At 37.5% G+C, this 25,525-nt stretch overlaps 1 protein-coding gene and 1 long non-coding RNA gene across 2 annotated transcripts; both read right to left on the reverse strand.

The window, feature by feature from the left end:
• Positions 1-876: 876 nt before the first annotated feature.
• On the reverse strand, positions 877-1,778 carry LOC125021864. The gene is made up of 2 exons (XR_007114387.1): positions 1,655-1,778; positions 877-1,543 (listed from the first exon to the last, which is right to left on the reverse strand). It is a non-coding gene; the product is annotated as an uncharacterized LOC125021864 (long non-coding RNA).
• Positions 1,779-1,870: 92 nt separating this feature from the next.
• Positions 1,871-22,433, reverse strand: LOC125019359. Its single transcript, XM_047604121.1, has 7 exons — positions 21,991-22,433; positions 17,687-17,758; positions 16,654-16,737; positions 16,434-16,565; positions 2,624-2,803; positions 2,463-2,534; positions 1,871-1,962 (listed from the first exon to the last, which is right to left on the reverse strand). The coding sequence occupies exons 1-7, from the start codon at positions 22,232-22,234 to the stop codon at positions 1,871-1,873; spliced, it is 876 nt and encodes a 291-aa protein (XP_047460077.1). The 5' UTR covers positions 22,235-22,433.
• Positions 22,434-25,525: the final 3,092 nt, after the last annotated feature.

Here is a 25,525-nt window from a genome sequence, read left to right on the forward strand (position 1 = left end):
CCTGTATAAATAAAGGTTTACTATCTAAAGATAAAACATATTGTGATCAGCTGTTGGAGTGCTCATGATGGCAAACTCCTTTGTGTTTTTTTTTTTGTTTTGTTTTTGTTTTTTGTTTTTGTTTGTTTGTTTTTGTACAACTTTATTTATCCTTTTTCAGTATTGAAAACATTCAAATAATTGTTTAAGCATTTCTTTAAAAAGTTGTGATATTATAGCAACAAATATATTCTGTAATGACTATCATAGATCATAAAATGAAACATTTTATGTTCATTTTTAAGTGAAGAATGTTCATGTAAAAGTGAACATTGTTCCATGACTGATGACTTTGACATGTTGTTCTTTGGTTGTAAAAATCATAATCTAGGACTTCTTTTGAGGCAAAGCTAGTCATAAAAGGTATTTCAGCAGTGTTAAATGTATGATTTTTTTTAAAATAAAATCATTATAATAGATACTTTCTGAATTTGAAACCCCCCACAAAAAATAATGACGCTTGTTTCACAATAAAAAGACAGATAATTGTTTTTTATTAGCACCGAATAACTATGACGAATGTATTTAGTGCTCTGCTAACAATGCTAGCAGTAAGACGATATTTCATTGTTTACCATGTGATAGATAATTGTCTATTGTAAGAGAACAGTAATACAAACAATATAATATACAGTAGAATATCTACAAATTCTTGTTCCTGCAAAGCATTGTCATCCAGGTTTATTAACAGAATAAAGACGACTTGTTTGCATGCTGTTGTCCACTGGCAAACATTTCTACAATTTTCTACATGATCTACTGCACTGACCTAATGAAATGTTTACAAAAACACTCTTTGTCTTCAAATCCAGACATGGATGCAGACGGAAAAAAGGTTGTTCTCATAGGTTGTATCAGTAAGTAAAAAGATACTGTAATGGAAATGTTTCACAAAGTCAATAGACAACACTTAGATGCTGCTTTACCATCGGTTGAGTCATATGTTCTATGTTCTACAGGTTTTTGTGTTCTCTTCTTTCAAGGGAGGTGTCAGGGAGTGAACTACGTGTCCTCCAGTAGAGATGAATTATAAAACAGATGTACTCTGTGTATTGGATGTTCATTAACAGCTCTCTGCCTGGTTCCTTGTCTGTGCTGTGTCCAGAGTCGTCTGATTTCTTTTTATTCATTTATTTTTTTAACAGAAATTTCCACCACAATATACACTGCATTCATGTCTATTGTATAAAGTAGATTAAGACAAACTTGGTTTGTTCTGCTCACATGGCGAAGAGCAGATGACCACTGAAGGTACTATGGCGATTCCCGTTGTCATAAATCCTTGCGTTTGTCGACAAGCGCAAAAACACCACATCTCCAGCCTCTAACAGCAACGTGACACCATTAGAACTCTTCCCAAAATGGGAAGGCTGATGTTGATATGCAATACAAACATGCTGTCCATTCCTGACCAGCACTGCACCTGAAGGATGTGAAGTATCTCCATGTGCACCAATGTGGAACTCAAAGTGGTAGGCGCCTCTCACTGGTGCAATGAAAAAACCTGGAAGACACATTTTTGTTTTCTTAAGTAAACGAATAAGTACAGTGAATATCTGTCATTTATTGCCAAAAGAAAATAATTCTATTGTTTAAATCTGTGTATTTGAAGTACCTGATTGTGGGTTGTAGGCATTTCCAATATTTGTAACAACATGTCTGAAAACCAAAGTTGTAAGTGCGTTGAAAGGTCCAGTGGTTCCACTGCCTGAATCCAGCAGAGAGGCTGAGAAAGCCACTTGTTTCACTGAGAGAGAGACAAACATACTGAGATAACAGCGACTGATATTACAGTGAGTGGATAGTTTCTATAAAGAACTTGTTTCTAGATTCACAAACCTTCTCCAGCTCTCTTCAGAGCTTCCACGTTGTTTTCTGTGATGTTCGTCCTGGCTTTAAGGTTTATCAGTTCTCCTTTCTGTCCTAAAATGAATCCAAAAAGTGGCAGCATGAAATAAACCATAGTCTCATGTGTAAATAATCACTGATTGAAGTATTTAAATTTCAATGATTCAGGACCGTCCAGAAGAACTATGCCAAATCCATTGCAAATATATTTAGAGCTCCAAAAAAAAAAAGGTAGACTTGTACTCTCTTGAAGATGTTTCACTGCAGTGAAGTGTTTTCTTCAGATCTAAATGACAACCCGTCTTTTAGAACCAAAGAAGGTATTTGGATGAGTAGTGAAACGTCTTCAAGAAACCCAACAAGCCCAGCTTCCTTTGTTTAAATTCTAAATGCATTGGTCATAAAATAGCCATAGAAGGGCATGTGAGTGTGAATGATGTGTTCGCCCTTTTCTGTGTTAGACAGGTGATCTGTCTGATGGTGTGTACGCTGTCTCTAACGCAAGACTACTGGCATAGACGATAGAAGATAAAATAGAAGATAGAAGATAAAATAAATGAGTGTTGCTCATTTACCTTGGTACTGTTCCTTCAGTTTGTCCACCTCAGGCTTCTGCAGCTCCAGTTCTCTCACTTTAGCTGCTAGAGCTAAAAGATGAACACATGGTAAGACACATTGTTTTCAAAGATTTCAGTTCTTCAAAGCTGTCATACTTCTAAATTACAGACTACTGTACCTTCGTTCTCTCTCTGTAAGTGCGTCACCTCCACCTTCAGTCCTCCCAACAAGGCGCTCATCTCTCTCAGCACAGCGTGGATGTCATTTGTACAGGTTTGTTGGTTTTCAGAGCTGTTAGCTAGTTGCTGCCGTTGCGATTGAGTTTGCTGTAAGTGTGGAATAATGTTGTTGTCAGATTCTGTTTGAAGCGGAGTTGAAGAGACACAGCAGATCAGCAGGAACAATGGGAAAAACATTGCCATCTTTGTTCGCAACATGTCCGTCTATGAAGATGAATTTTCTGCGTTGTTTGTTTTGAGCTCACCGTTAAATAGTGTGTTAACTGTAGGTGATCAATTATTACCAGAAGTTTTATTTTCTTATCTGAAACACAAATAGATAACAGTTGATATTTTGGACTTGTCATATTAAACCTAAGTTATTGCTACTTGTATGTAGGACACTGTACCTCCTAAGTTAGAGAATCTAGTGGAAGCCCAACTCTACAAGATAATCACAATGTTTGTTCTTGGGAAGATTTGAAAATATGTAACACGTGGTAATGTGTAAAATAAAATGTTAATATTTCAGTTTAAGCTAATTAAGCAAATTATGCTTTGTTAACTAACCTAACCATATGCCTCCCTCTCCCTGTCCATCCATCCACATGTTCTCTGTCACTTGTAATCAGATAGCCCAGGTCGGCGCTTAAAGCAAGGTCTCAACAGGCCCTAAGAGTACCTAGCATCATGGACTTTCCCCCACAATCACCTGACCCATTAAACATTTCTAGGGCACTAGACAAACATTCTTGACATCAATAATAAAGCAGTTATCTTCACCACAGTCCAATCACAGCACGATCAAAAGCACAAAGAGGAATACAAACTAAAAAGTCTAAAAATCAAGCAAGGATAAAGCAGTAACGCATGGGTTGTACTTCCCATATTTTAAAGTCGACTAACATGTTGAGAGTCAGGTTGACATCTACTAGTCACTAATGACGTGACTCATAAAAACACAGCAGAAAGTAATCATTTGCAACAATTAAATTTATATTCTTAACCTGAATATATATTGTAGCGTCTCACACAAAGGAACCTACAGAAGATTTTCTGTAAGTTGCCAGCGTAGTCCACACCAACACCATCAACAACATCAGTCTGACAGTTCTAATATGCGACTCTCGCTCAGCAAAAGTCTCAGCTCCACCATAACCATCTCTCACGTCATGCATTCACTGACATCAAGGACAGAAAAATACGATCTACAACCACAGCAACAATATCAACTAATAGAATACAACAGAACTGAACACAAACACGTGCTTATCAATCATGTGCGTTACCAGATACGTTTAACCTATATTCGGTGCCATAAGCGTGTCTAGCCAATTTTTAGAGGTTCTTGGCTCTGCATCAGGTCTTGAGCTGTTTCACTTATACTCTGCACTTTGTACTAATTTGTAGCAAATGCCATAAAAATGAGTGACAAAGCATACTTTAATAAGTAAACTGTAGTTAATAATTATAAGAAATCAAGATTACAGGTAGAAAAAAACTGCACAAGCACTGTAAAAGAAAGACAGTCACGACAACCAGTCAAAGGGAAATAATACACTGGGTCATAAGCTATGTAAGTAAGCACAGGAAGTAAAGTATTAAGTATTCAAAGTATTCATCCACACCGTAGCTCCATCTATTGCTTGTTGTTACCAAGAATCTCCACTAGAGGGGATTGTTTAGTTATATTTAATTGTACGGTATTTCAGTCTTACTGAACTGAGATACTTTGAACTAACAAAAATTACTATTGCAGCAAATGGGTACAACTATCTTTTATTTTTGCATTAAATTTAATCTGTGGTTTACGTGTGACTTCTGATTCAGGAGCTCAGACAGACATTATTATGTGGTCCAGTAAACGTACTGTGCAGTTACAGCATAAAATCATGAGAATTAAAAAAAATGAAACTAGGTCGTTCAACCAGGAGTGGTTTAAGCAGTCAACCTGGTTAACCAGAGCTGTCAAAAAGGGCTTGGTGAGTGTAATTTATTTTTAATCTAAATGGAATTGGCAATGTACTTTACATGTTGTTTCAATTATAATGGAATTTGTGAAATGTGGAACTGATGATATGTGTGTGTGTGTGTGTGTGTGTGTGTGTGTGTGTGTGTGTGTGTGTGTGTGTGTGTGTGTGTGTGTGTGTTACAGAGCGGTTCACCTGTCTGTGGAGCTTTTCTTAATTTTTGTTTTTATTATTTATTGTTGTTGCATTATTGTTTCGATCTAGAGTATACATGAAGGTCCGGGTTTGAGCTTGGCTCAGGGCATTTGCATATTGCATGGATTTTCTCCGGTTACTGTGTTTTTTTTTTTGTTTTTTTTGTTTTTTGTGAGGGCATTGATTATGGTCTTTCTAGACTGCATCATAAGATTTTCCTGCATGGCCCCAATAGAATTTCCTACCCAACATCTGCACTGATTCCATGAATCATGATGATGACATGTTGTTGTCTGGTTGTAAAATGATAATGTAGGGCTTCTAAGGAAGCAAAGCTAGAGTCATAAAAGGTATTTTCTCAGGTGTGCTACAAGTATGATTTTTCTTTAAAAAAAAACTATACATTATACTCTCTTAACTTGAAACCCCTCACAAAACATTAGTGACGTTTGTTTAGGCAAAAAAAAAAAAAAAAAAAGACAGATAAATCTTTTTTACTGGCGCCAAATAACTATGACAAATACATTTAATGCTCTGCTGACAATAAGAAGATTTTTCATTTAGAACTGACGTTTACCATGTGATAGATATGTGTCAGTAACTGAAAAGATATTTTAATGGAAATGTTTCATAAAATTAATAGACATCACTTAGATGCTTCTTTAGCACCGGTTGAGTCATATATTAAATGTTGTGCAGGTTTTTGTGTTCTCTTCTTTCAGGGGCGGTGTCAGGGAGTAAACTACGTGTCCTCCAGCAGAGATGAATTATAAAACAGATGTACTCTCTGTATTCTTTGTTCATTAACAACTCTACCTTGTTCCTTGCCTGTACTGTGTTCAGAGTTGTCCTATTTCTTTGACTTTCCACCACAATATATACGCTGCATGCACAACCATCCTATGAAATAGATTAACATAAATAGGTTTGTTCTGCTCACATGGCGAAAAGCAGATGATCACTGAAGGTACATAGGTGCTTTCCACTGTCATAAACCATTGAGTTAGACAACAAGAGTAAATACACTTCTTCTCCTACCTCTAACAGCAACGTGGCACCATTAGAACTACTCCCACAATGAGAAGGCTGATGTTCATATGCAGTACACACATACGATCCACTCCTGGTCAGCATTACTTCTGAAGGACATGTATCATGTCCATAAGCACCAATGTGGAACTCACTCCTCTCACTGGTGGATGGAAAACACCCGCAAGACAGATTTTCCTTCAATAAATGTGAATAAAGAATTGTTGTGAATTGATTGTTGTTACTATTGCCAAAAGTAACATAATCACATTGTTTAAATCTGTGTATTTGAAGTACGTGAATGTGGGCAATAGGCATTTCCAATATTTGTAACAATGTTTTTGAAAATCAGAATTGTATGTGTGTTGAAGAGAGAGAGAGACAAACATACTGAGATTACAGTGATTGATATTACAGTGAGTGGATAGTTTCTATAAAGAGCCTGTTTCTAAATTCACAAACCTTCTCCTGCTCCCTTCAGAGCCTCCACATTGTTTTCTATGATGTTGGTTCTTGTTTAAAGGTTTATCAGTTTTCCTTACTGTCCTGAAATGAATCCAAAAAGTGGAAGCATGAAATAAACCATGGCCTCTTTTGTAAATAATCATTGGTTTTCACCTGAAGGTTTGATTTAGTAACTGAAAACCTGGATGTCGTTTCAGTACTGTCCAGAAGATAAAAGATAAGATATGCCTTTATTCATCGCACCATGGGGAACTTCTCATTGTTAAGAGGAGCAGAGGCATTCAGCAATCACACAGTTAGTGCAGGTAAGGTAAGAAAATGTAGAATAGTTTAAAATAATAGCTTCGTCAGATTTAAATGACAGTCATTTAGAACCGAAGAAGCTATTTGGATGAGAAACATCCTCAAGAAACCCAAGAAGTGTTTGTACCATACAATAAGGTGAATGGCTGAGAATGTTAATTTGATTGATGAAAGTGGCCATAGGTGTGCATGTGAGTGTGAATCATGTTTTTTCTCTTTCTGCAGTTTTCTGTGTTAGACTGGTGACCTTCAGAGTGTACCCCGTCTCTAACCGAACGACTACAGGATAGGCTTCCCTCCAGAAGATAAACATTTACAGATTATGAATTAATGGGTGTTGCTCATTTACCTTGGTACCGTTCCTTCAGTCTGTCCAGCTCAGTTTTTGCAGCTCCAGTTCTCTCACTTTATCTGATTGAGCTACAAAATGAACACATAGTAAGACAAGTTCTTTGCAAACATTTCAGTGCTTCAAAGCTATTACACGTCTAAATTACAGACTACTGTACCTTTGTTCTCTGTCTGTAAGTGCGTCACCTCCACCTTTAGTCCTCCCAACAAGGCGCTCATCTCTCTCAGCACAGCGTGGATGTCACTTGTACAGGTTTGTTGTCTTTCAGAGCTGTTAGCTGGTTCCTGTCCTTTGGACGGAGTTTGCCTTAAGTGTGGAATAATGTTGTTGTCAGACTCTGTCTGAAGTTGAGTTGAAGAGACACAGCAGATCAGCACGAACAATGGGAAAAACATTGTCATCTTTGTTCGCAACATATCAGTCTATGAAGATGAATTTTCTGGGTTGTTTGTTTTGAGCTCAGCCTTAAATAGTGTCTTAAATGTAGGTGATCAATTATTACCAGAAGTCGTTTCTTTTCTTATCTGAAACACGTGCAGGAAATAACAGTTGTTATTTTGGACATTAAAATAAGTTATTGCTACTCACACCAACTGTCACAGTTTTTCCTTTAAGATAAGATAAGACTTTATTGATCCCCATTGGGTTTATTCAAATGTTACAGCAACACAAGTCAAGAGAAAAAGTGACTAGAAAGAAATTAAACAGGACACAGGGAGCAGGCAGCAAACGGTATTAAATGGACAAACACAACAGGCAACAAAAAGTGCAGTACACAAAGTGACAGCAGTTGTGGATAAAGTGACGTATGTGAGTGAGTATGCTACATATGGGCTCAGTGAGGTCAGTGCTGTGTGCTGTCCACACTGCTGTTGTACGGTCTGATGACAGTAGGCACAAAGGAGTGTCTGAAGTGTTGAGTTCTGCACCGGGGGGGATGATCTGCTGGCTGAATGAGCTGCCCATCAGCCACAGCTCATCATGCAGAGGGTGAGAGGGATTATCCAATATTGCACAGATTTTGTCCTTCACCCTCCCCTCAGCCACTGTTTCTAAGCAGTCAAAGTTTCCTTACCGTGTTTCCTCGCCTCACATGTGTGTGTGTGTGTGTGCGTGTATATATATCTCATGGAGCTGTACTGTGCTTCTCTTCTGCTAAAATTGCAGCGTTTCTGGAATTTCCCAAAGGACTAAATAGGCTCTCGGCCAATTGTGAGAACCTGACAGAGTCTGGGGCATTGTGATTAGCTCAGGAGTGATAGAGGCGGGTCCTACTGTGACAGGTCTAGTGTGGCACTCTGTGTGAAACGGTGGCTGTTGAGACAGCTCCTGCATCACTAAATGAGTTAAGTGCCGACTGAAAGATTAGATCTTCTGCCTCCATTTATCCCTTTACTAAAATATGTTGGATTCATGTTAATGTGTATTTAAAGAAATATAAAATTGTGGGTAAAACAAGCAAACTAAAAAATTTTGAGAAAAAAGGGTAATAAACAAAAGATTTTGCGACCCCCCTGCAGCACCTCCAGGACCCCCTAGGAGTTGCGAACCCCCTGTTGAAGACCTACGGTCTAAGCCTTGACTGTTCACCGTTCAACTGCACAGAGCTGCTTTAACTTAAATTAACGTAAATATGGAATAAATATGGTATTATTTTTGTTTCTACTGACTGATTTTGAGGGATGTCCATTAAAACTATTTTTCCTTTCGAGCGATACCAGATAATACAAAGTCTAATATCCTGATACTGATATCGACGTCTACTTGTTTATATGAAAACAATGATATTCACAATGAACATCTGTGAATGTAATTATGAAAACTGTATTTTATACCTCAGTATAAGAATTAAACAAGCTGACAAATATCAAACTTCTCTTTAATCAGAAAAATCTCTCTCAAACGACAAACAACAACACATTCTCTATCATCTTCCATTTATATGTTTTTGTATGTTTGTGTACACGAGTGTTCATGAGTGTGATGGGCACTGAGGTCTGTCTCAGGTGTGGGGGCATTTCCCTGCACTCCCTATCTCTGACACTCTTTACTTATTTAAAATTGATTACAGATCCGTTGTCATAAAAGTATTAATATTTCTTGTGAAAGCAGACTTGGTATTGATATTTTGATATGAAGATTGATTGCAGCCATTTGACTGTGGATTTAATGGAGGATGGTTGAAGCTACGATTGAATGAATCAGTAAATGACAAACCTTTTTCTGTGTATTTCCTGAGGGAGACACAGCAGATCAGCAGGAACAATGAGAAACAAAACACTGTAATAATAATAATAAATTAGATTTATATAGTGCCTTTCGACAACAGAAAAGACAAATTAGACAAAAGACAAAAGTCGACAGGACAAGCTTTGTACGCAAAGTGTCTGTCTATGAGACATTCTAGTTTGTTTGAGCCCAACCTTAAATAGTGTATCAACTGTAGCGATCTGTTATTACCAGAAGTTTATTTTTTTCTTGATCAGTTGTTATTTGGACTTTTATGGACTATTAAAAATATGTTGTAAACTGTAGCTCCTCAGTCAGAGAACCCAGTGTAAGTCCAACTCTAGTGTAAATCTGCAACATAATCACAATGTTTGATGTTGGGATGATTTGTACATGACGCGATACAACGTGTAAAATAAAGTTTAAGATTGTTTAAGTAAATTAACGCAGTTATTGTTCAACTTTGACTGAATCTCAAGTCTCGTGGTTTATGAAACTTTAAACAGTGGAGGATGTGGTAACAGAACTACAAGAAAAGCTTGGAAAGATTTGCTTTCACGCCATCAAATCATGGATAGACCGAAGACCAACACTAACCACATCATCAGATCAATAAATCAAGCTTATCAAAAATACTAACCCGCAAGATTAGTAGCAGAAGTCCTGTGAAACCAGGTTGCTGTGGTCTCAGCAGTTAAGTCGTCCCTTGAAACCACATATCAGGATGGGAAACAATGTCAGATACTTGGGTTCAACCTAGGTTGAACTGTACTTGACATTGGGTAACGGGGATGTCTGGGTAACGGGAAGAATATTTTTCACTCCTGTTTAGATCTTGCATCAAGATCCGGTCGAGATTGACAGATGTGAACACCCCCAGGTTGAATTGAGATCGCATTTGGGAGATTTGATCTCTGACCACCTTTGGATGCGGTCTTGTCTGCATTGCGTTGGTAGCGTGAACGTAGTGCTTCCTAGGTCCATAACTAACTAAAAAATATATGAATCTATGTAAGGATTTACAAATGAAACCATTTAATAGGACCACACAAGTGTGATTGTGTATTACTTAGTGATGCAGGCCACTCGTATGAAGAGGTACATATTTCCGCAATCACCAATATCTTTATTTACTTTCATTACCAAAGATTACCTGGTGCGTAATGGGAACTTCCAGGGTTTGAGTTATAATCTGAGTTTAGTGCAGGTCTAACTAACGTCAAGATGGAAGTCAACAAAAACAACTTAAAGTCTGTTTTTGGTTCTGGGGCAGCGGCAGAGATACATTACAGACGTCAGCTGTTAAAATATTCTACTGCACATTTATGAGTGTTAATGCAAGGTCTAAACTCACACGTGGTGCAATCACAGACATCCACGACAGAAAAACATATTTAAGCCTCGTTCAGGAAGTACAGGCTTTGACAGGCCTTCCTCATTAAGGTGACACAATTATTGAAGTGAGGTCATTGTCAAAGTTCATTCCTTTGTGACAAAGCATACTTTAATAAACAAACTGTAAAAAGTAGTTAATAATTGTAAGAAATCAAGATTACAGGTGCAGATAAACAAGCACTGTAAAAGAAAGACAGTCATGACAATCAGTAAATAATCTGGGTCATAGTCTATGTAGGTAAGCACTAAAGGAACAGTATTCGCCGTATTCATCAACACTGTCCATCTATTGCTTGTTGTCACCAAGAATCTCCACTAGAGGGGATGGTTTAGTTATTTAGTTATCAGTATTTCAGCCTTTACTGAACTGAGATACTTTGATTATGTTGGTCAGAATTAACATGTCCATGTCCAGGATCTTTTATTTTTGCTTTCAGATCTAATCTGTGCTTTACATGTGGCTCTTGATTCAGGAGCTCAGTAAACATACTGAGCATTTAATGCATGATAAGAAAAGAGAATTTTAATTAACATGCAGACAAAAAAATATTAAAATACTATTACAGTCAAAAGACAGGAAATAGTTGTTGTGGCACTGATCTGGTTTAAAAAATATTCTGAATTGCTACATGACAATGTAAAAGGTATTAATTTTCACACTGACTTGAGAAAATGACATATGATTTAAAATATCTGTATTATTGTGTCAATTTAGATGCATATTTGGATTCATCAGATCTGCTTGTGGAGGAGGAAAGAAATTGTCATTGCCCTGCTCTATCATCATAACCATAAAGTGAAAGTAAGATACTCAAAAGGTTTATGATGTATTGCGTACCAGAGTAGTTTATGGCTTTTCACAATTCTCAGTAGAGTTTATAGCGGATAGAATAGTGGATAGAGTGGAGTGAATATTATAAATATCATTACAACAGAACTCTTATAACTATCTGACCCTACACACAAGATTTCTGCGACTTTTCTGGAGTCATTACGCTGGGAACTAATTATGCTCTGGCATAAGTCTGCTGGGTCAGTCAAATTTTTTAGGTGGGTTTTATTCATCTGAGTGTGTGGAGGCCACATACACCTACACAGGACGGTTCCACTAATGACCTCTGTGCCATATTGCTGTGTAATATTACCCAGTAATTAGACCATGAAATATATTTATCTTTTATACAAAAGTTTTCATATGTAGATTTTCTCTATTTTTTGTTTCTGTCAGTATTCCTCCTGTGTTCTGAGCAATTGCACCAAAATTTTATTTTGATCTGAATGACAAATAAAGTCTAAGTACATGGGCAGCATGTACAGTGGTGAAAAAAATTTTTTGGACACCGCATGCATTTGTGAAATATTGTATTAAGAATCACTCTTAGGTCTTCAAGTGCAATTTCTTTTAGCACAGTCACAGACAAAATACTGAACAAATCCTAAATCAGCCATTAAAAACTTAAAATTGATTGGTTCCGTAAAAATACAGATAATCTGAACTTTTGAGTATTGGGTAATTTTGGCACCAGTGATCCACTAATGAAGGCCATTTTTCTGTTGCCGTGCTTTGTATCTATATAAAGCCAGTACATTTGAAAGTTCTTCAGAGACAAAAATGACTAAATCAAGGAATCTAACGCAGGAAACACGCCTGAAGATACAGATTCTCAGCAGGGAAGGGTACAGCTGCCAGGAAGTGCAGATGCGGTCTTCAGCAGTTGGAGTCACTCACAAATAAAGACGAACCATCAGCTGGGAAGACAAACCAAGGTCTGGGCGTCCTAGGGTTTCTTCAACAAGAAATGACTGATCCACATGTGCAGGGAACACCCCCAGATGACATCACAGGAGCTCCAACAGCAGCTTTGGTCAAACCAAACTGGTGTCCAGTGTTCCACCCGCACTGTAGGTGGTCGACTTTTAGATCATGGCTTCAGGTCCAACAAGGCTGTCAAAAAGCCCCTGATCAATGAGAGACAGAGGTTGGCCTGCCGTGGTGAACCCAAGCACACAAGAACTGGACAGTCAGGAATTGGAAGAAGATTCTGTGGTCAGATGAGTCCAGTTTCCCGCTTTATCTTTCTGCTGCTAATGTGAGGGTACACAGAAGGCCAATCCAAGCATTATCTCCAGCATGTGCAGAATGTACTGTCAAACATGGTGGAGGCAGTATCATGGTTTGGGGATGCATGAGTGCTGATGGTGTTGGTCATCTCACTGTCTGTGATGGCACATTGAACTCTGCCAAACGTTGTCCCATTCTCCAAACCCACATCCTCCCTTCTGCACATGCACTGTTTCGCCAAGGTCGAAACTGCATGTTTCAACAAGACAATGGCTCTTGCCACACATCCAAAGACAATAAAACTTGTAGGAGCACAGATCTTAGAGTGACCAGCTCAATCCCTGAACATGAGGCCCATTGAAAATGTGAGGTGGAATATGAAAAGGTCTGTTTCACAGTGTAAACCAAAGAATTTAGAAGAATTAAAAGTAGTAATTCAAGAAGATTGGGACAAGATTACCCCTCAAAAGTGTAAAAGGCTCGTAAGGAACATGCGAGCCAGGATTACTGTGTGGTAATGGCAGGAGTACTAAATATTAATTTGATGATGTGATGGTTTATTTCGTTTTTGTTCAGTTTTGAACACATTCTCTGTTATTTGTCTTTATTTGACTTTGATAACGGCAATGTTGAGAACTGACATGTTGAAACTGCAAAGAATTTAGTTTTGTTTTTCTGTTTTACAAGATAAATATAATTTGTAATGGTTTGTATCTGTCTAATGCAGTCACACCTTTTGAAACACAAAAAAGTTTTTATCCATGGATATTTCATGATAATATTTGAGATTGTGTAAAATTTTAAGGGTGTCCGAAAACTTTTTTCCATCACTGTATGTTAGTGTTACACACCTCAAAAAAAATGGTGGTTACATATATAACTCTTCAGCAGAGGTAAAAGTATGTTATTTTAACATGCCATTTGATATCAACATCCTGATTAATTTAATAGTTTAAATGTAACCTTTATAATTATAGTTATAGAGTTTCCTGTTTCACTCTATTATCAGACATGTATAGCCCAGGTTGAGTGAATTTAGTTGTTTGTCATCTTTTCTACACACTTTGTTCCAACTGGCAGTAGGTGGCAATTGTGTCATGCAATAGTCTTCCTTTTATGAGCCTGCTTCAGGGAGAGAAACAATGTAAAGTTAGCTGTCTGAAAGAAAATAAGAAAGTAACATTTAACCCTGAGGAAAGTGTTTAAGGAGAGTCTAAAAAACATTTATCAGTTAATAGACTTAATTGTTAAAGCAGTGGTGTGGGTGACCAGTGGAAGGAGCAGTGTTCATTGCTGTTTTGCTGTGGGAGAGAGGAGAGCAATTGGTAGACTGTGGTTGGATTCAAGACTTTTGATCCTGAATCAGAACTCCATCTCTGCTCCTACTAGTAGACAGACAGACAGACAGACAGACAGACCAATTGATCGACTGATAGATGGATGCCTTATTAATCCTAAACTGGAAAATACCAATGTACAGTAAGATCTGTCCATTATGTTTTACCTTCAAGAGTGAAAGAAAACTGAGTAAAGAAAAACTATACTGAACTCTAAAGGTACAGGGGTTTTGCACAAGGAAACAGAACTAAATCTGCAGCTATTTTTGAAATTGTATTTACTCTAGACAGATTTAATTATTATTATTATTATTATTATTATTATTATTATCATTGTTGTTTGGGGTTTAAAATTTTGAAAATGTAAAGTTTTGACAAGAAACTGTGTTGAATAATGATGAAAAACAAAACCAAGTATTACAGTGTGTATGTGTCTTTCTTTGCATGAAGATTTATAGATACAAAGATTTATTACTTATTCAGTATCTATACATTTTGATAACATGGGTCACAGGTTGATAAAGAACTGGTTACATAATGGCAGACTCCTTTTAACTAAAATGACTGTTGAATGATGATTAGACACAAGACATTCAAAACTCTTAGCTTTTCCTCTAGCATCTTAATCTGTCCTCTGGTCTAAAAGAATCCAGTACTCTAGTGAGTTAGTAAACTGTTTGCTAGCATTTGTTGTTTGTATAATTCATTTAATGTTGTGTGGTATTATATGTCAGTTAACAGAATTAACACACATCATCTATATAGTTTAAATGTGTTTCTTTTTTAATCATTATCTGTAAGAAATACTGTAAGATAGTATATCCCATTATATAGAAACACTGTAAACAAAGGAAAATTCCTTGTACTGACTTTACACACTACTTTACCTTTACCCACTCTCTCTCTTTATAAGAGCCTTATGAAGACAAATGTGTTTCAAACTGAAAGTTACCTGAGTTAGTTAATAATCTATTGGTAACGTTAAGGCAGTTCAAGAGCTCTTCTGAATGGTGTTCATGTCTTGGAAATCTCACTATGTAAATCCAATAGCAGCAAATATATTCTGTGATGACCACCATAGATCATAAAAAGTAAAAGTGAACATTGTTCCATGACCGATGACTTTGACATGTTGTTCTTTGGTTGTAAAAATCATAATCTAGGACTTCTTTTGAGGCAAAGCATAAAAGGTATTTTAGCAGTGTTAAAAGTATGATTAAAAATATAATAAATACCCTCTGATTCTGAAACCCCACACAAACAATTAGTGACACTTGTTTCACAATAAAAAGACAGATACATTTTTTTTATTAGTGCTGAATAACTATGACTAATGTATTTAGTGCTCTGCTAACAATAAGAAGATATTTCATTTAGAACCAAAGTTTACCATGTGATAGATAATTGTCCACATGTTAATGTAAGAGAACAATAAACCAAACAACATAATATACAGTAGAATATGTACAAATTCTTGTTCCTGCAAAGCTTTGTTTTCCAAGTTTCAGGATAAAGAAGAGTTGTTTGCATGCTGTTGTCCACTGGCAAATATTTCTACAATTTTCTACATAAATTATTGCACTGACCTAATGAAATGTTTACAAAAACACTCTTTGTCTTCAAATCCAGACACAGATGCAGACGGAAAAAAGGTTGTTGTCATAGGTTGTATCAGTAAGTAAAAACATACTGTAATGGAAATGTTTCACAAAATCAATAGACAACACTTAGATGCTGCTTTACCATCGGTTGAGTCATATGTTCTATGTTCTGCAGGTTTTTGTGTTCTCTTCTTTCAAGGGCGGTGTCAGGGAGTGAACTTTTTGTCCTCCAGTAGATGTGAATTATAAAACAGATGTACTCTGTGTATTTTCTGTTCATTAACAGCTCTCTGCCTGGTTCCTCGTCTGTGCTGTGTCCAGAGTCGTCTGATTTCTGTTTATTTCCTTATTTATTTTTTCAAGAGAAATTTCCACCACAATATACACTGCATTACTGTCTATCACATCAAGTAGATGAAGACAAACTTGGTTTGTTCTGCTCACATGGCGAAGAGCAGATGACCACCGAAGGTACTATGGTGACCCTCACTGTCAAAAATCCTTGTGTTTGTCCACAAGCGTAAAAACACTACATCTCCAGCCTCTAACAGCAACGTAGCACCATTAGAACTGGTCCCATAATGGGAAGGCTGATGTTCATATGCAATAAAAACATGCTCTCCATTCCTGACCAGCACTGCAGCAGAAGGATATGAATTATGTCCATGTGCACCAATGTAGAACTCAAAGTGGTAGGCGCCTCTCACTGGTGCAATGAAAAAACCTGGAAGACACATTTGTTTTCTTCAGTAAACGAAGAATTGCAGTGCATATCTGTCAGTATTGCCAAAAGAAAATAATCATATTGTTTAAATCTGTGTATTTGAAGTACCTGAATGTGGGTTGTAAGCATTTCCAATATTGGTAACAACATGTCTGAAAACCAGAGTTGTCAGTGCGTTGAAAGGTCCAGTGGTTCCACTGCCTGAAGCCAGCAGAGAGGCTGAGAAAGCCACTTGTTTCACTGAGAGAGAGACATACTGAGATTACAGTGACTGATATTACAGTGAGTGGATAGTTTCTATAAAGAACTTGTTTCTAGATTCACAGACCTTCTGCTGCTCTCTTCAGAGCCTCCACGTTGTTTTCTGTGATGTTGGTCCTGGCTTTAAGGTTTATCAGTTCTCCTTCCTGTCCTAACATGAAACCAAAAAGTGGCAGCATGAAAAAAAACAATGGTATCTTGTGTAAATAATTCTTGATTGAAATATTTGATCATCAGTTATTTTCACCTGAAGGTTTGCTTTAGTAACTGAAAACCTGGATGTTTTTCAGTACTGTCCAGAAGAACTATGCCAAAATCTCTTGCAAATACATTTAGAATCAGAATCAGAATTACTTTATCGATCTCAGGGGCAAATTACTTTTCGTTACAGCAGCTCCAACCCAAAGTGTACCAGTGTTTAAAACAAAGAGCAAGTAAGAGACAATAAGAATAAGTAAGAGAATGTAAAAAATATAGTAATATATATATAACAATATGTACAAGTATAAGTGAAGTGAACCTGTGTTCCGAGTTATTGCTCTACAGAGAAAAAATTATTGCACATGGTGAGAAATATATAAGGAAATATGTACAAGTGTATGAAAATAATGAAGTTACGCATGTGTTATTCCAAAATCTCAGGGTCAGTATAATTATAAAAATGGATTATATTATAAACATTATTGCACAAAGTAAGACCAGAGTCCCCTAGTATACAGGGAATGTGTGCTGGTATATGAGATGAGGTGAACATAACAAAGGAAGGTGGACTTGTTGGACTTTCTTGAAGACGTTTCACTGCATATAAAGTTGTTTTCTTCAGATTTGAATGATTGGTAGGGAGAGGTGGTTCTCCATTTCTCAACCAGTCAGAACTGAAGAAGGTATTTGAACAAGCAGTGAAACATCTTCAAGAAACCCAACAAGACCACTTTCCTTTGTTTAGACTCTAAATGCATTAGCCATAATATAGCCATAGGTGGGCATGCGAGTGTGAATGATGTGTTAGCCCTTTTCTGTGTTAGACTGGCGACCTGAGTGTGCTCCCTCTAGAAGATAAACATGTACAGATAATGAACGAATGAGTGTTGCTCATTTACCTTGGTACTGTTCCTTCAGCTCGTCCAACTCAGTCGTCTGCAGCTCCAGTTCTCTCACTTTAGCTGCTAGAGCTAAAAAATGAACACATGGTAAGACACGTTCTTTCCAAAGATTTCAGTGCTTCAAAGCTGTACTAATATGAATCCAAAAAGTGGCATGAAATAAACCATAGTCTCTTGTGTAAATAATCACTGATTGAAGTATTTAAATTTCAATGTTTCAGCACTGTCCAAAAAAACTATGCCAAATCCCTTGCAAAAACATTTAGAGCTCAAAAAAAGGGAGACTTGTACTTTCTTTAAGACGTTTCACTGCAGTGAAGTGTTTTCCTTAGATCTGAATGACAACCAGTCTTTTAGAACCAAAGAAGGTATTTGGATGAGTAGTGAAACGTCTTCAAGAAACCCAACAAGCCCAGCTTCCTTTGTTTAGACCCTAAATGTATTAGCCATAAAATAGCCATAGAAGGGCATGTGAGTGTGAATGATGTGTTAGCCCTTTTCTGTGTTAGATGCAATGACTACTGGGATGGACCCCCCTCTAGAAGATAAAATAAATGAGTGTTGCTCATTTACCTTGGTACTGTTCCTTCAGTTTGTCCAACTCCGTCTTCTGCAGCTCCAGTTCTCTCACTTTAGCTGCTAGAGCTAAAAAATGAACACATGGTAAAACGCGTTCTTTCCATAGATTTCAGTGCTTCAAAATTGTTATAATAATAATGCACTGGATTTATATTGCGCGTTTCCAGATGCTCAAAGCGTTTATGCATCATTCATTCGCTCACACAGTCACACCCTGGTGATAAACGGAAACGTGTCTGCCAGTTTGCACCTACAACTTGGACGCAAGGTGGGTTAAGTGTCTCGCCCAAGGACACAACGGACAGACTAGTGATAGGGCGGAATTGAACCGCCAACCTTTCAGTTATTGGACAACAACTCTACCTCCTGAGCTGAGTACCGTACCTTCATTCTCTCTCTGTAAGTACGTCATCTCCACTTTCAATCCTCCCAACAAGGCGCTCATCTCTCTCAGCACAGCGTGGATGTCACTTGTACAGGTTTGTTGGTTTTCAGAGCTGTTAGCTGGTTGCTGCCGTTGAGATTGAGTTTGCTGTAAGTGTGGAATAATGTTGTTGTCAGATTCTGTTTGAAGCCGAGTTGAAGAGACACAGCAGACCAGTACGAACAATAGGAAAAACATTGCCATCTTTGTTCGCAACATGTCAGTCTATGAAGATGAATTTTCTGTGTTGTTTGTTTTGAGCTCAGCCTTAAATAGTGTGTTAAATGTAGGTGATCAATTATTACCAGAAGTTTTTTTCTTATCTGAAACACGTGCAGGAAATAACAGTTGTTATTTTGGACTTGTCATATTAAAAATAAATTGGAGCTTTTCCTCTAGCACCTTAATCTGTCCTCTGATCTGAAAGAATCCAGTACTCTAGTGAGTTAGTGGACTGTTTGTTAGCATTTGTTGGGGTTGTATGGTATATTTCATTGAAAGTTGTGTGGTATTGTATGTCAGTAAAAGAAAATAACATACACAATCTCTATAGTTTAAATGTGTTTTTTTTTTTATTATTATCATTATCTGTAAGATAGTATGTCACATTATATAGAAACACTGTAAACAAAGGAAAATTCCTTGCACTGACTTTACACACTACTTTACCTTTACCCACTCTGTCTCTCATTATAAGAGCCTCATAAAGACAAACGTGTTTCAAACTGAAAGTTACCTGATTAAGTTAATAATCTATTTGTAACTTATGTTGAAAGATAGAAATAATGCAGTTCAAGAGCTCTTCTGAATGGTGTTCATGTCTTGGAAATCTCACTATGGAAATCCAACAGCAGCAAATATATTCTGTGATGACCACCATAGGTCATAAAAGTAAAAGTGAACATTGTTCTCTCTCTATATATATATATCATAATAGATACTCTCTGAACCTGAAACCCCACACAAACAATTAGTGACACTTGTTTCACAATAAAAAGACAGATACATTTTTTTTTTTATTAGCGCTGGATAACTATGACTAATGTATTTAGTGCTCTGCTAACAATCAGAAGATATTTCATTTAGAACCAAAGTTTACCATGTGATAGATAATTGTCCACATGTTAATGTAAGAGAACAATAAACCAAACAATATAATATACAGTAGAATATGTACAAATTCTTGTTCCTGCAAAGCTTTGTTTTCCAAGTTTCAGGATAAAGAAGACTTGTTTGCATGCTGTTGTCCATGGGCAAACATTTCTACAATTTTCTACATGAATTATTGCACTGACCTAATGAAATGTTTACAAAAACACTCTTTGTCTTCAAATCCAGACACAGATGCAGACAGAAAAAAAGGTTGTTCTCATAGGTTGTATCAGTGAGTAAAAACATACTGTAATGGAAATGTTTCACAAAGTCAATAGACAACACTTAGATGCTGCTTTACCATCGGTTGAGTCATATGTTCTATGTTCTACAGGTTTTTGTGTTCTCTTCTTTCAGGGGCGGTGTCAGGGAGTGAACTACGTGTCCTCCAGTAGAGATGAATTATAAAACAGATGTACTCTGTGTATTGGATGTTCATTAACAGCTCTCTGCCTTGTTCCTTGTCTGTGCTGTGTCCAGAGTCGTCTGATTTCTGTTTATTTCCTTATTTATTTTTTTCAAGAGAAATTTCCACCACAACATACACTGCATTCATGTCTATCGAATAAAATAGATGAAGAGAATCTTGGTTTGTTCTGCTCACATGGCGAAGAGCAGATGACCACTGAAGGTACTATGATGATTCTGATTGTCATAAATCCTTGTGTTTGTCCACAAGCGCAAAAACACCACATCTCCAACCTCTAACAGCAACGTGACACCATTAGAACTGCTCCCATAATGGGAAGGCTGATATTCATATGCAACAAAAACATGCTCTCCATTCCTGACCAGCACTGCACCTGAAGGATATGAATTATCTCCATGTGCACCAATGTAGAACTCAAACTGGTAGGCGCCTCTCACTGGTGCAATGAAAAAACCTGGAAGACACATTTTTGTTTTCTTAAGTAAATGAATAATTGCAGTGAATATTTGTCAGTATTGCCAAAAGAAAATAATCATATTGTTAGTCTTTGTATTTGAAGTACCTGATTGTGGGTTGTAGGCATTTCCAATATTGGTAACAACGTGTCTGAAAACCAGAGTTGTGTGTGCGTTGAAGGGTCCAATGGTTCCACTGCCTGAATCCAGCAGAGAGGCTGAGAAAGCCACTTGTTTCACTGAGAGAGAGACAAACATACTGAGATTACAGTGAGTGGATAGTTTCTATAAAGAGCCTGTTTCTAGATTCACAAACCTTCTTCTGCTCTCTTCAGAGCCTCCACATCATTTTCTGTGACGTTGGTCCTGGCTTTAAGGTTAATCAGTTCTCCTTCCTGTTCTAAAATGAATCCAAAAAGTGGCAGCATGAAATCAACAGTGGTCTCTGGTGTAAATAAGCACTGATGGAAGTATTTAAATTTTCAATGTTGCAGCACTGTCCAGAAGAACTATGCCAAATCCCCTGCAAATACATTTGGAGCTCAAAAAAAAAAAAAAAAAAAAGGTGGACTTGTACTCTCTTGAAGATGTTTCACTGCACTGAAGTAAATGGTCTTGCTCTTATATAGCGCTTCTACCTACTCAAAGTGCTTTTGCAGTCAGAGACACATTCCCCCATTCGCTCACACACACATTCACACAGTTGCAGTTTTGCTCAAGGACACTTCGGCATATGGCACACTCAGGGGATCGAAACGCTAACCCTTCGGTTCATGGACAATCCGCTCTACCTAATGATCCATATCTGCCCCGTGTTTTCTTCAGATCTAAATGACAACCAGCCTTTTAGAACCAAAGAAGGTATTTGGATGAGTAGTGAAACATCTTCAAGAAACCCAACAAGCCCAGCTTCCTTTTTAAACTCTAAATGCATTGATCATAAAATAGCCATAGAAGGACATGTGAGTGTAAATGATGTGTTAGCCCTTTTCTATGTTCGACAGGTGATCTGTCTGACAGTGTGTATGCTGTCTCTAACGCAATGACTACTGGCATAGACCCCCTCTAGTAGATAAAATAAATGAGTGTTGCTCATTTACCTTGGTACTGTTCCTTCAGTTTGTCCAACTCCGTCTTCTGCAGCTCCAGTTCTCTCACTTTAGCTGCTAGAGCTAAAAAATGAACACATGGTAAGACACGTTCTTTGCAAACATTTCAGTGCTTTAAAGCTGTTACACGTCTAAATTACAGACTACTGTACCTTTGTTCTCTGTCTGTAAGTACGTCACCTCCACCTTCAGTCCTCCCAACAAGGCGCTCATCTCTCTCAGCACAGCGTTGATGTCATTTGTACAGGTTTGTTGTCTTTCAGAGCTGTTAGCTGGTTCCTGTCCTTGGGACTGAGTTTGCCTTAAGTGTGGAATAATGTTGTTGTCAGATTCTGTTTGAAGCGGAGTTGAAGAGACACAGCAGATCAGCAGGAACAATAGGAAAAACATTGCCATCTTTGTTCGCAAAATGTCCGTCGATGAAGATGAATTTTCTGGGTTGTTTGTGTTGAGCTCAGCCTTAAATAGTGTGTTAACTGTAGGTGATCAATTATTACCAAAAGTTTTTTTTCTTTTCTTATCTGAAACACGTGCAGGAAATAACAGTTGTTATTTTGGACTTGTCATATTAAAAATAAATTTTTGCTACTTGGATGTTGGAAACTGTGGCTCCTAAATCTGAGAATACTGTGAGAACTGATATTTATTTTTACCACCTATTTTCCCTTTGGGGATCGATCGATCTATCGATCGATTGATGTATCGATCTATCTATCGATCTATCGATCTATCTATCGATCTATCTATTCACAAAAAAAGCCTGAATGAAAATATTCTGTTGTTGTACCTCTGCACTAACTAAAAAATATATAAATCCAAGTAAGAATTTACAAATGAAAGCATTAAATATGAGCACATGAGTGTGATTGTGTATTAATTATTGATGAAGGCCACATGTATGAAGAGGCACGTGTATTTAAGCTACATACTTTCTCAACCACCGGTATCTTTATTTACCTTTATTACCAATGATAGGTTGGAGTTATAATCTGAGTTTAGGGCTAAGGTCCAATAACTTTGACCATGAAGTTCACCAGCAAATGGTTAATTTGCAGCCTCCTTCTCTCTGTTAGAGCATTTGGTCTTAAATTGGCCGCTGTCGTGATGATTCCTCTGCTAGAATTAACAGGTGCCTTTTCAGTTGAATGTGAACTGCAGCAGTAGTATGAGCTTCACCTTAGGTGAAGTATTTCCACACACTTGAGTAGTTGGTACGACGCCTAATGCATATTCAGTAAGGTACTGCACATATAAATAGTCACACATGTGACATGTGTTTAGTGGCAGAGTGAGTGAGTTCCTGAGCTTGGTCGTTCTGGACCTGATGCTGTGTAGTCTTCATCCTGAGGAGACAGGGGTAAGCAGGCCATGAGTGGTAGGAAGAGTGTCTACTGGAAAGACTTTTCCTTCCTTTGCTGGTGTAAATGCCCTATATGTTTCTGTGTGGACTTCTGTGAACCACTGCAGAAGCTTCTTGTCTGCATCCGAGCAATTTCCATACCACAAAGTGGCACATGATGTAAAGACCGCAGTACCCATTAAAACCTACCAAAACCCATCCAAATGTACAGTATTTCACAGGCCTTTTATGTTAAGTTGACAAAGTTGTTGTTCAGGGGAGGTCATTGTCAAAGTTCATTCCTTTGTGACAAAGCATATTTTAATAAGCAAACAGTAAAAACTAGTTAATAATTGTAAGAAATAAAGATTACAGGTGCAGATAAACTGCACAAGCACTGTAACAGAAAGACAATCACAACAACCAGTCTCAGGTAAATAATACACTGGGTCATAATCTATGTAAGTAAGCAATGAAAGTAAAGGAAAAACACTATTCATCAACACTGTATCTCAATCTATGGCTTGTTGTTACCAAGAATCTCCACTAGAGGGGATGGTTTAGGTATTTAGTTATCAGTATTTCAGCCTTTACTGAACTGAGATACTTTGTTGTATGTTGGCCAGAATTAACACGTCCATGTTTGCATGGAGATATCTTGATGAAGATATTTTATTTTTGCTTTCAAATCTAATATGTGCTTTACATGTGGCTTTGATTCAGGCTGAGACAGACATTATTATGTGGTGAAATGAACATGAAGCCAAAAAATGTTAAAATACTATTAGGTCAAAATACGGGAAATAGTTTGTGGCACTGATCTGAATTAAAGATATTCTCAATTATTACATGACCATGTAAAAGATATTAATTTTCTCATTAACTTGAGACAATGAAAAACACATATCTGTGTATTATTGTGTAAATTTAGATGCATATCATCAGATGTGCCTGTGAAGGTGGAAAGAAATTGTTATTGTCCTGCTTTATCATCATAATCATAAAGAGAAAGTATAAAAATTGTTTACGATGTGTTGTGCACCAGAATAGTCTATGGCTATTCACCTCTCTCGGTAGAGTTGATGGAGTATGTAGACATAGAGAGTGGAGTAACTGAGTGGAATGGTAGGTAATGGCTGAGAGCTGTGTACTGCCAAATAAACAAATAAATAAATATTATCGTTACAACAGACTTTCCCTGCACACAAGATCCCTGCAACTTTTCTGGAGTCATATTCAACTCTGGATTGCATCAGCCACTTCAAGTATATTGTCATGTTCTCCTTCGTCTACTTTGTATATACAGGATATATTTTATCTTTTTATATATTCTCAACATTTGCACATTTCATTTCTTGCTTACATTTTTTGTTTAGCTGCTGCATCATAGGCCTTTGAGGATGGTAATTTCAATCCTGTATTGTGTTGCACATGTCAGAATTGACAATAACGTTGACTGACTTGACTATCCTGGGAGCCAGATTATGTTGAATTGTTTAGGGGGGGCTTTAATCATCCGAGTGTGTGGAGATGCATTTGTTTCCAACTAAATGAAATGCTTTGCTTGGTTGAAGGACTGTGCAATTGCGCGTACAGATCATCAGCCTCAGGTTCCTGGTGGTGCAGATAATCTCTTTGAGCTGGTCCGAAGCTGGAACCCTTGTAAAGAGGGCACACTTTGTGTGAGTATACCTACCCGCTCCCAATCTCACCACTTTCAACATGTCTGACAGAAAGCATCTCTGTCTGGTCAGGGGCCTGTAGTGCCTCTGACTGGAAGTCCCTACAGAGGGTGGTGAAGACAGTGGAGAAAATCATCAGGACTTTCACTTCCTCCCATTCCTTCTACCTTCACCGTGGACTCGCTGCTGGCCTCTGGAAGGAGCCAGGCTCAACAACAAGTTTCTTCCCGCATGCTACAAAACTGCTTAACTCATTATAATATTTCCCTCCTCCTCACCCACACACACCTACACAGGACTGTCCCACTAATGACCTCTGCGCCATATTTCGGTGTAATATTACACGGTAATTAGACACAAAAGTTTTCAAGTGTATATTCCTCCTGTGCTCTGAGCCATTACACCGAAATTTCATTTTGACGTAAATCTGAGTGACAAAGTCTAGATGTGTGCAACTTCCTTCTCTTGGCAGAAACACGCCCTGCAATGAAATCCAAATGCCCTGACAACTCAAGAGATACCACAGATGGCTCTGACTAATACATTACAATTATTAGAGTTATATAATTAGAATTATTTAATAATGTAGTCCAATTAATATCCTGATTAGAATTGTTTCACTGATGACTATTAAGTGAGCTCATCCACACCAAACACCTGTTTCTG

This window comes from Mugil cephalus, chromosome 1 (assembly GCF_022458985.1).
Source record: "Mugil cephalus isolate CIBA_MC_2020 chromosome 1, CIBA_Mcephalus_1.1, whole genome shotgun sequence".
NCBI lineage: Eukaryota > Metazoa > Chordata > Actinopteri > Mugiliformes > Mugilidae > Mugil > Mugil cephalus.

Coding starts and splice junctions, on each gene's coding strand:
- LOC125019359 (XM_047604121.1), bottom strand. CDS start 22,234: ATGGCAATGTTTTTCCTATTGTTCCTGCTGATCTGCTGTGTCTCTTCA. Junction 16,566..16,653: donor TCTGAAGAGAGCAGCAGAAG/GTCTGTGAATCT, acceptor TCTCTCTCTCAG/TGAAACAAGTGGCTTTCTCA. Junction 2,535..2,623: donor CTTACAGAGAGAGAACGAAG/GTACAGTAGTCT, acceptor TTCATCTTTTAG/CTCTAGCAGCTAAAGTGAGA.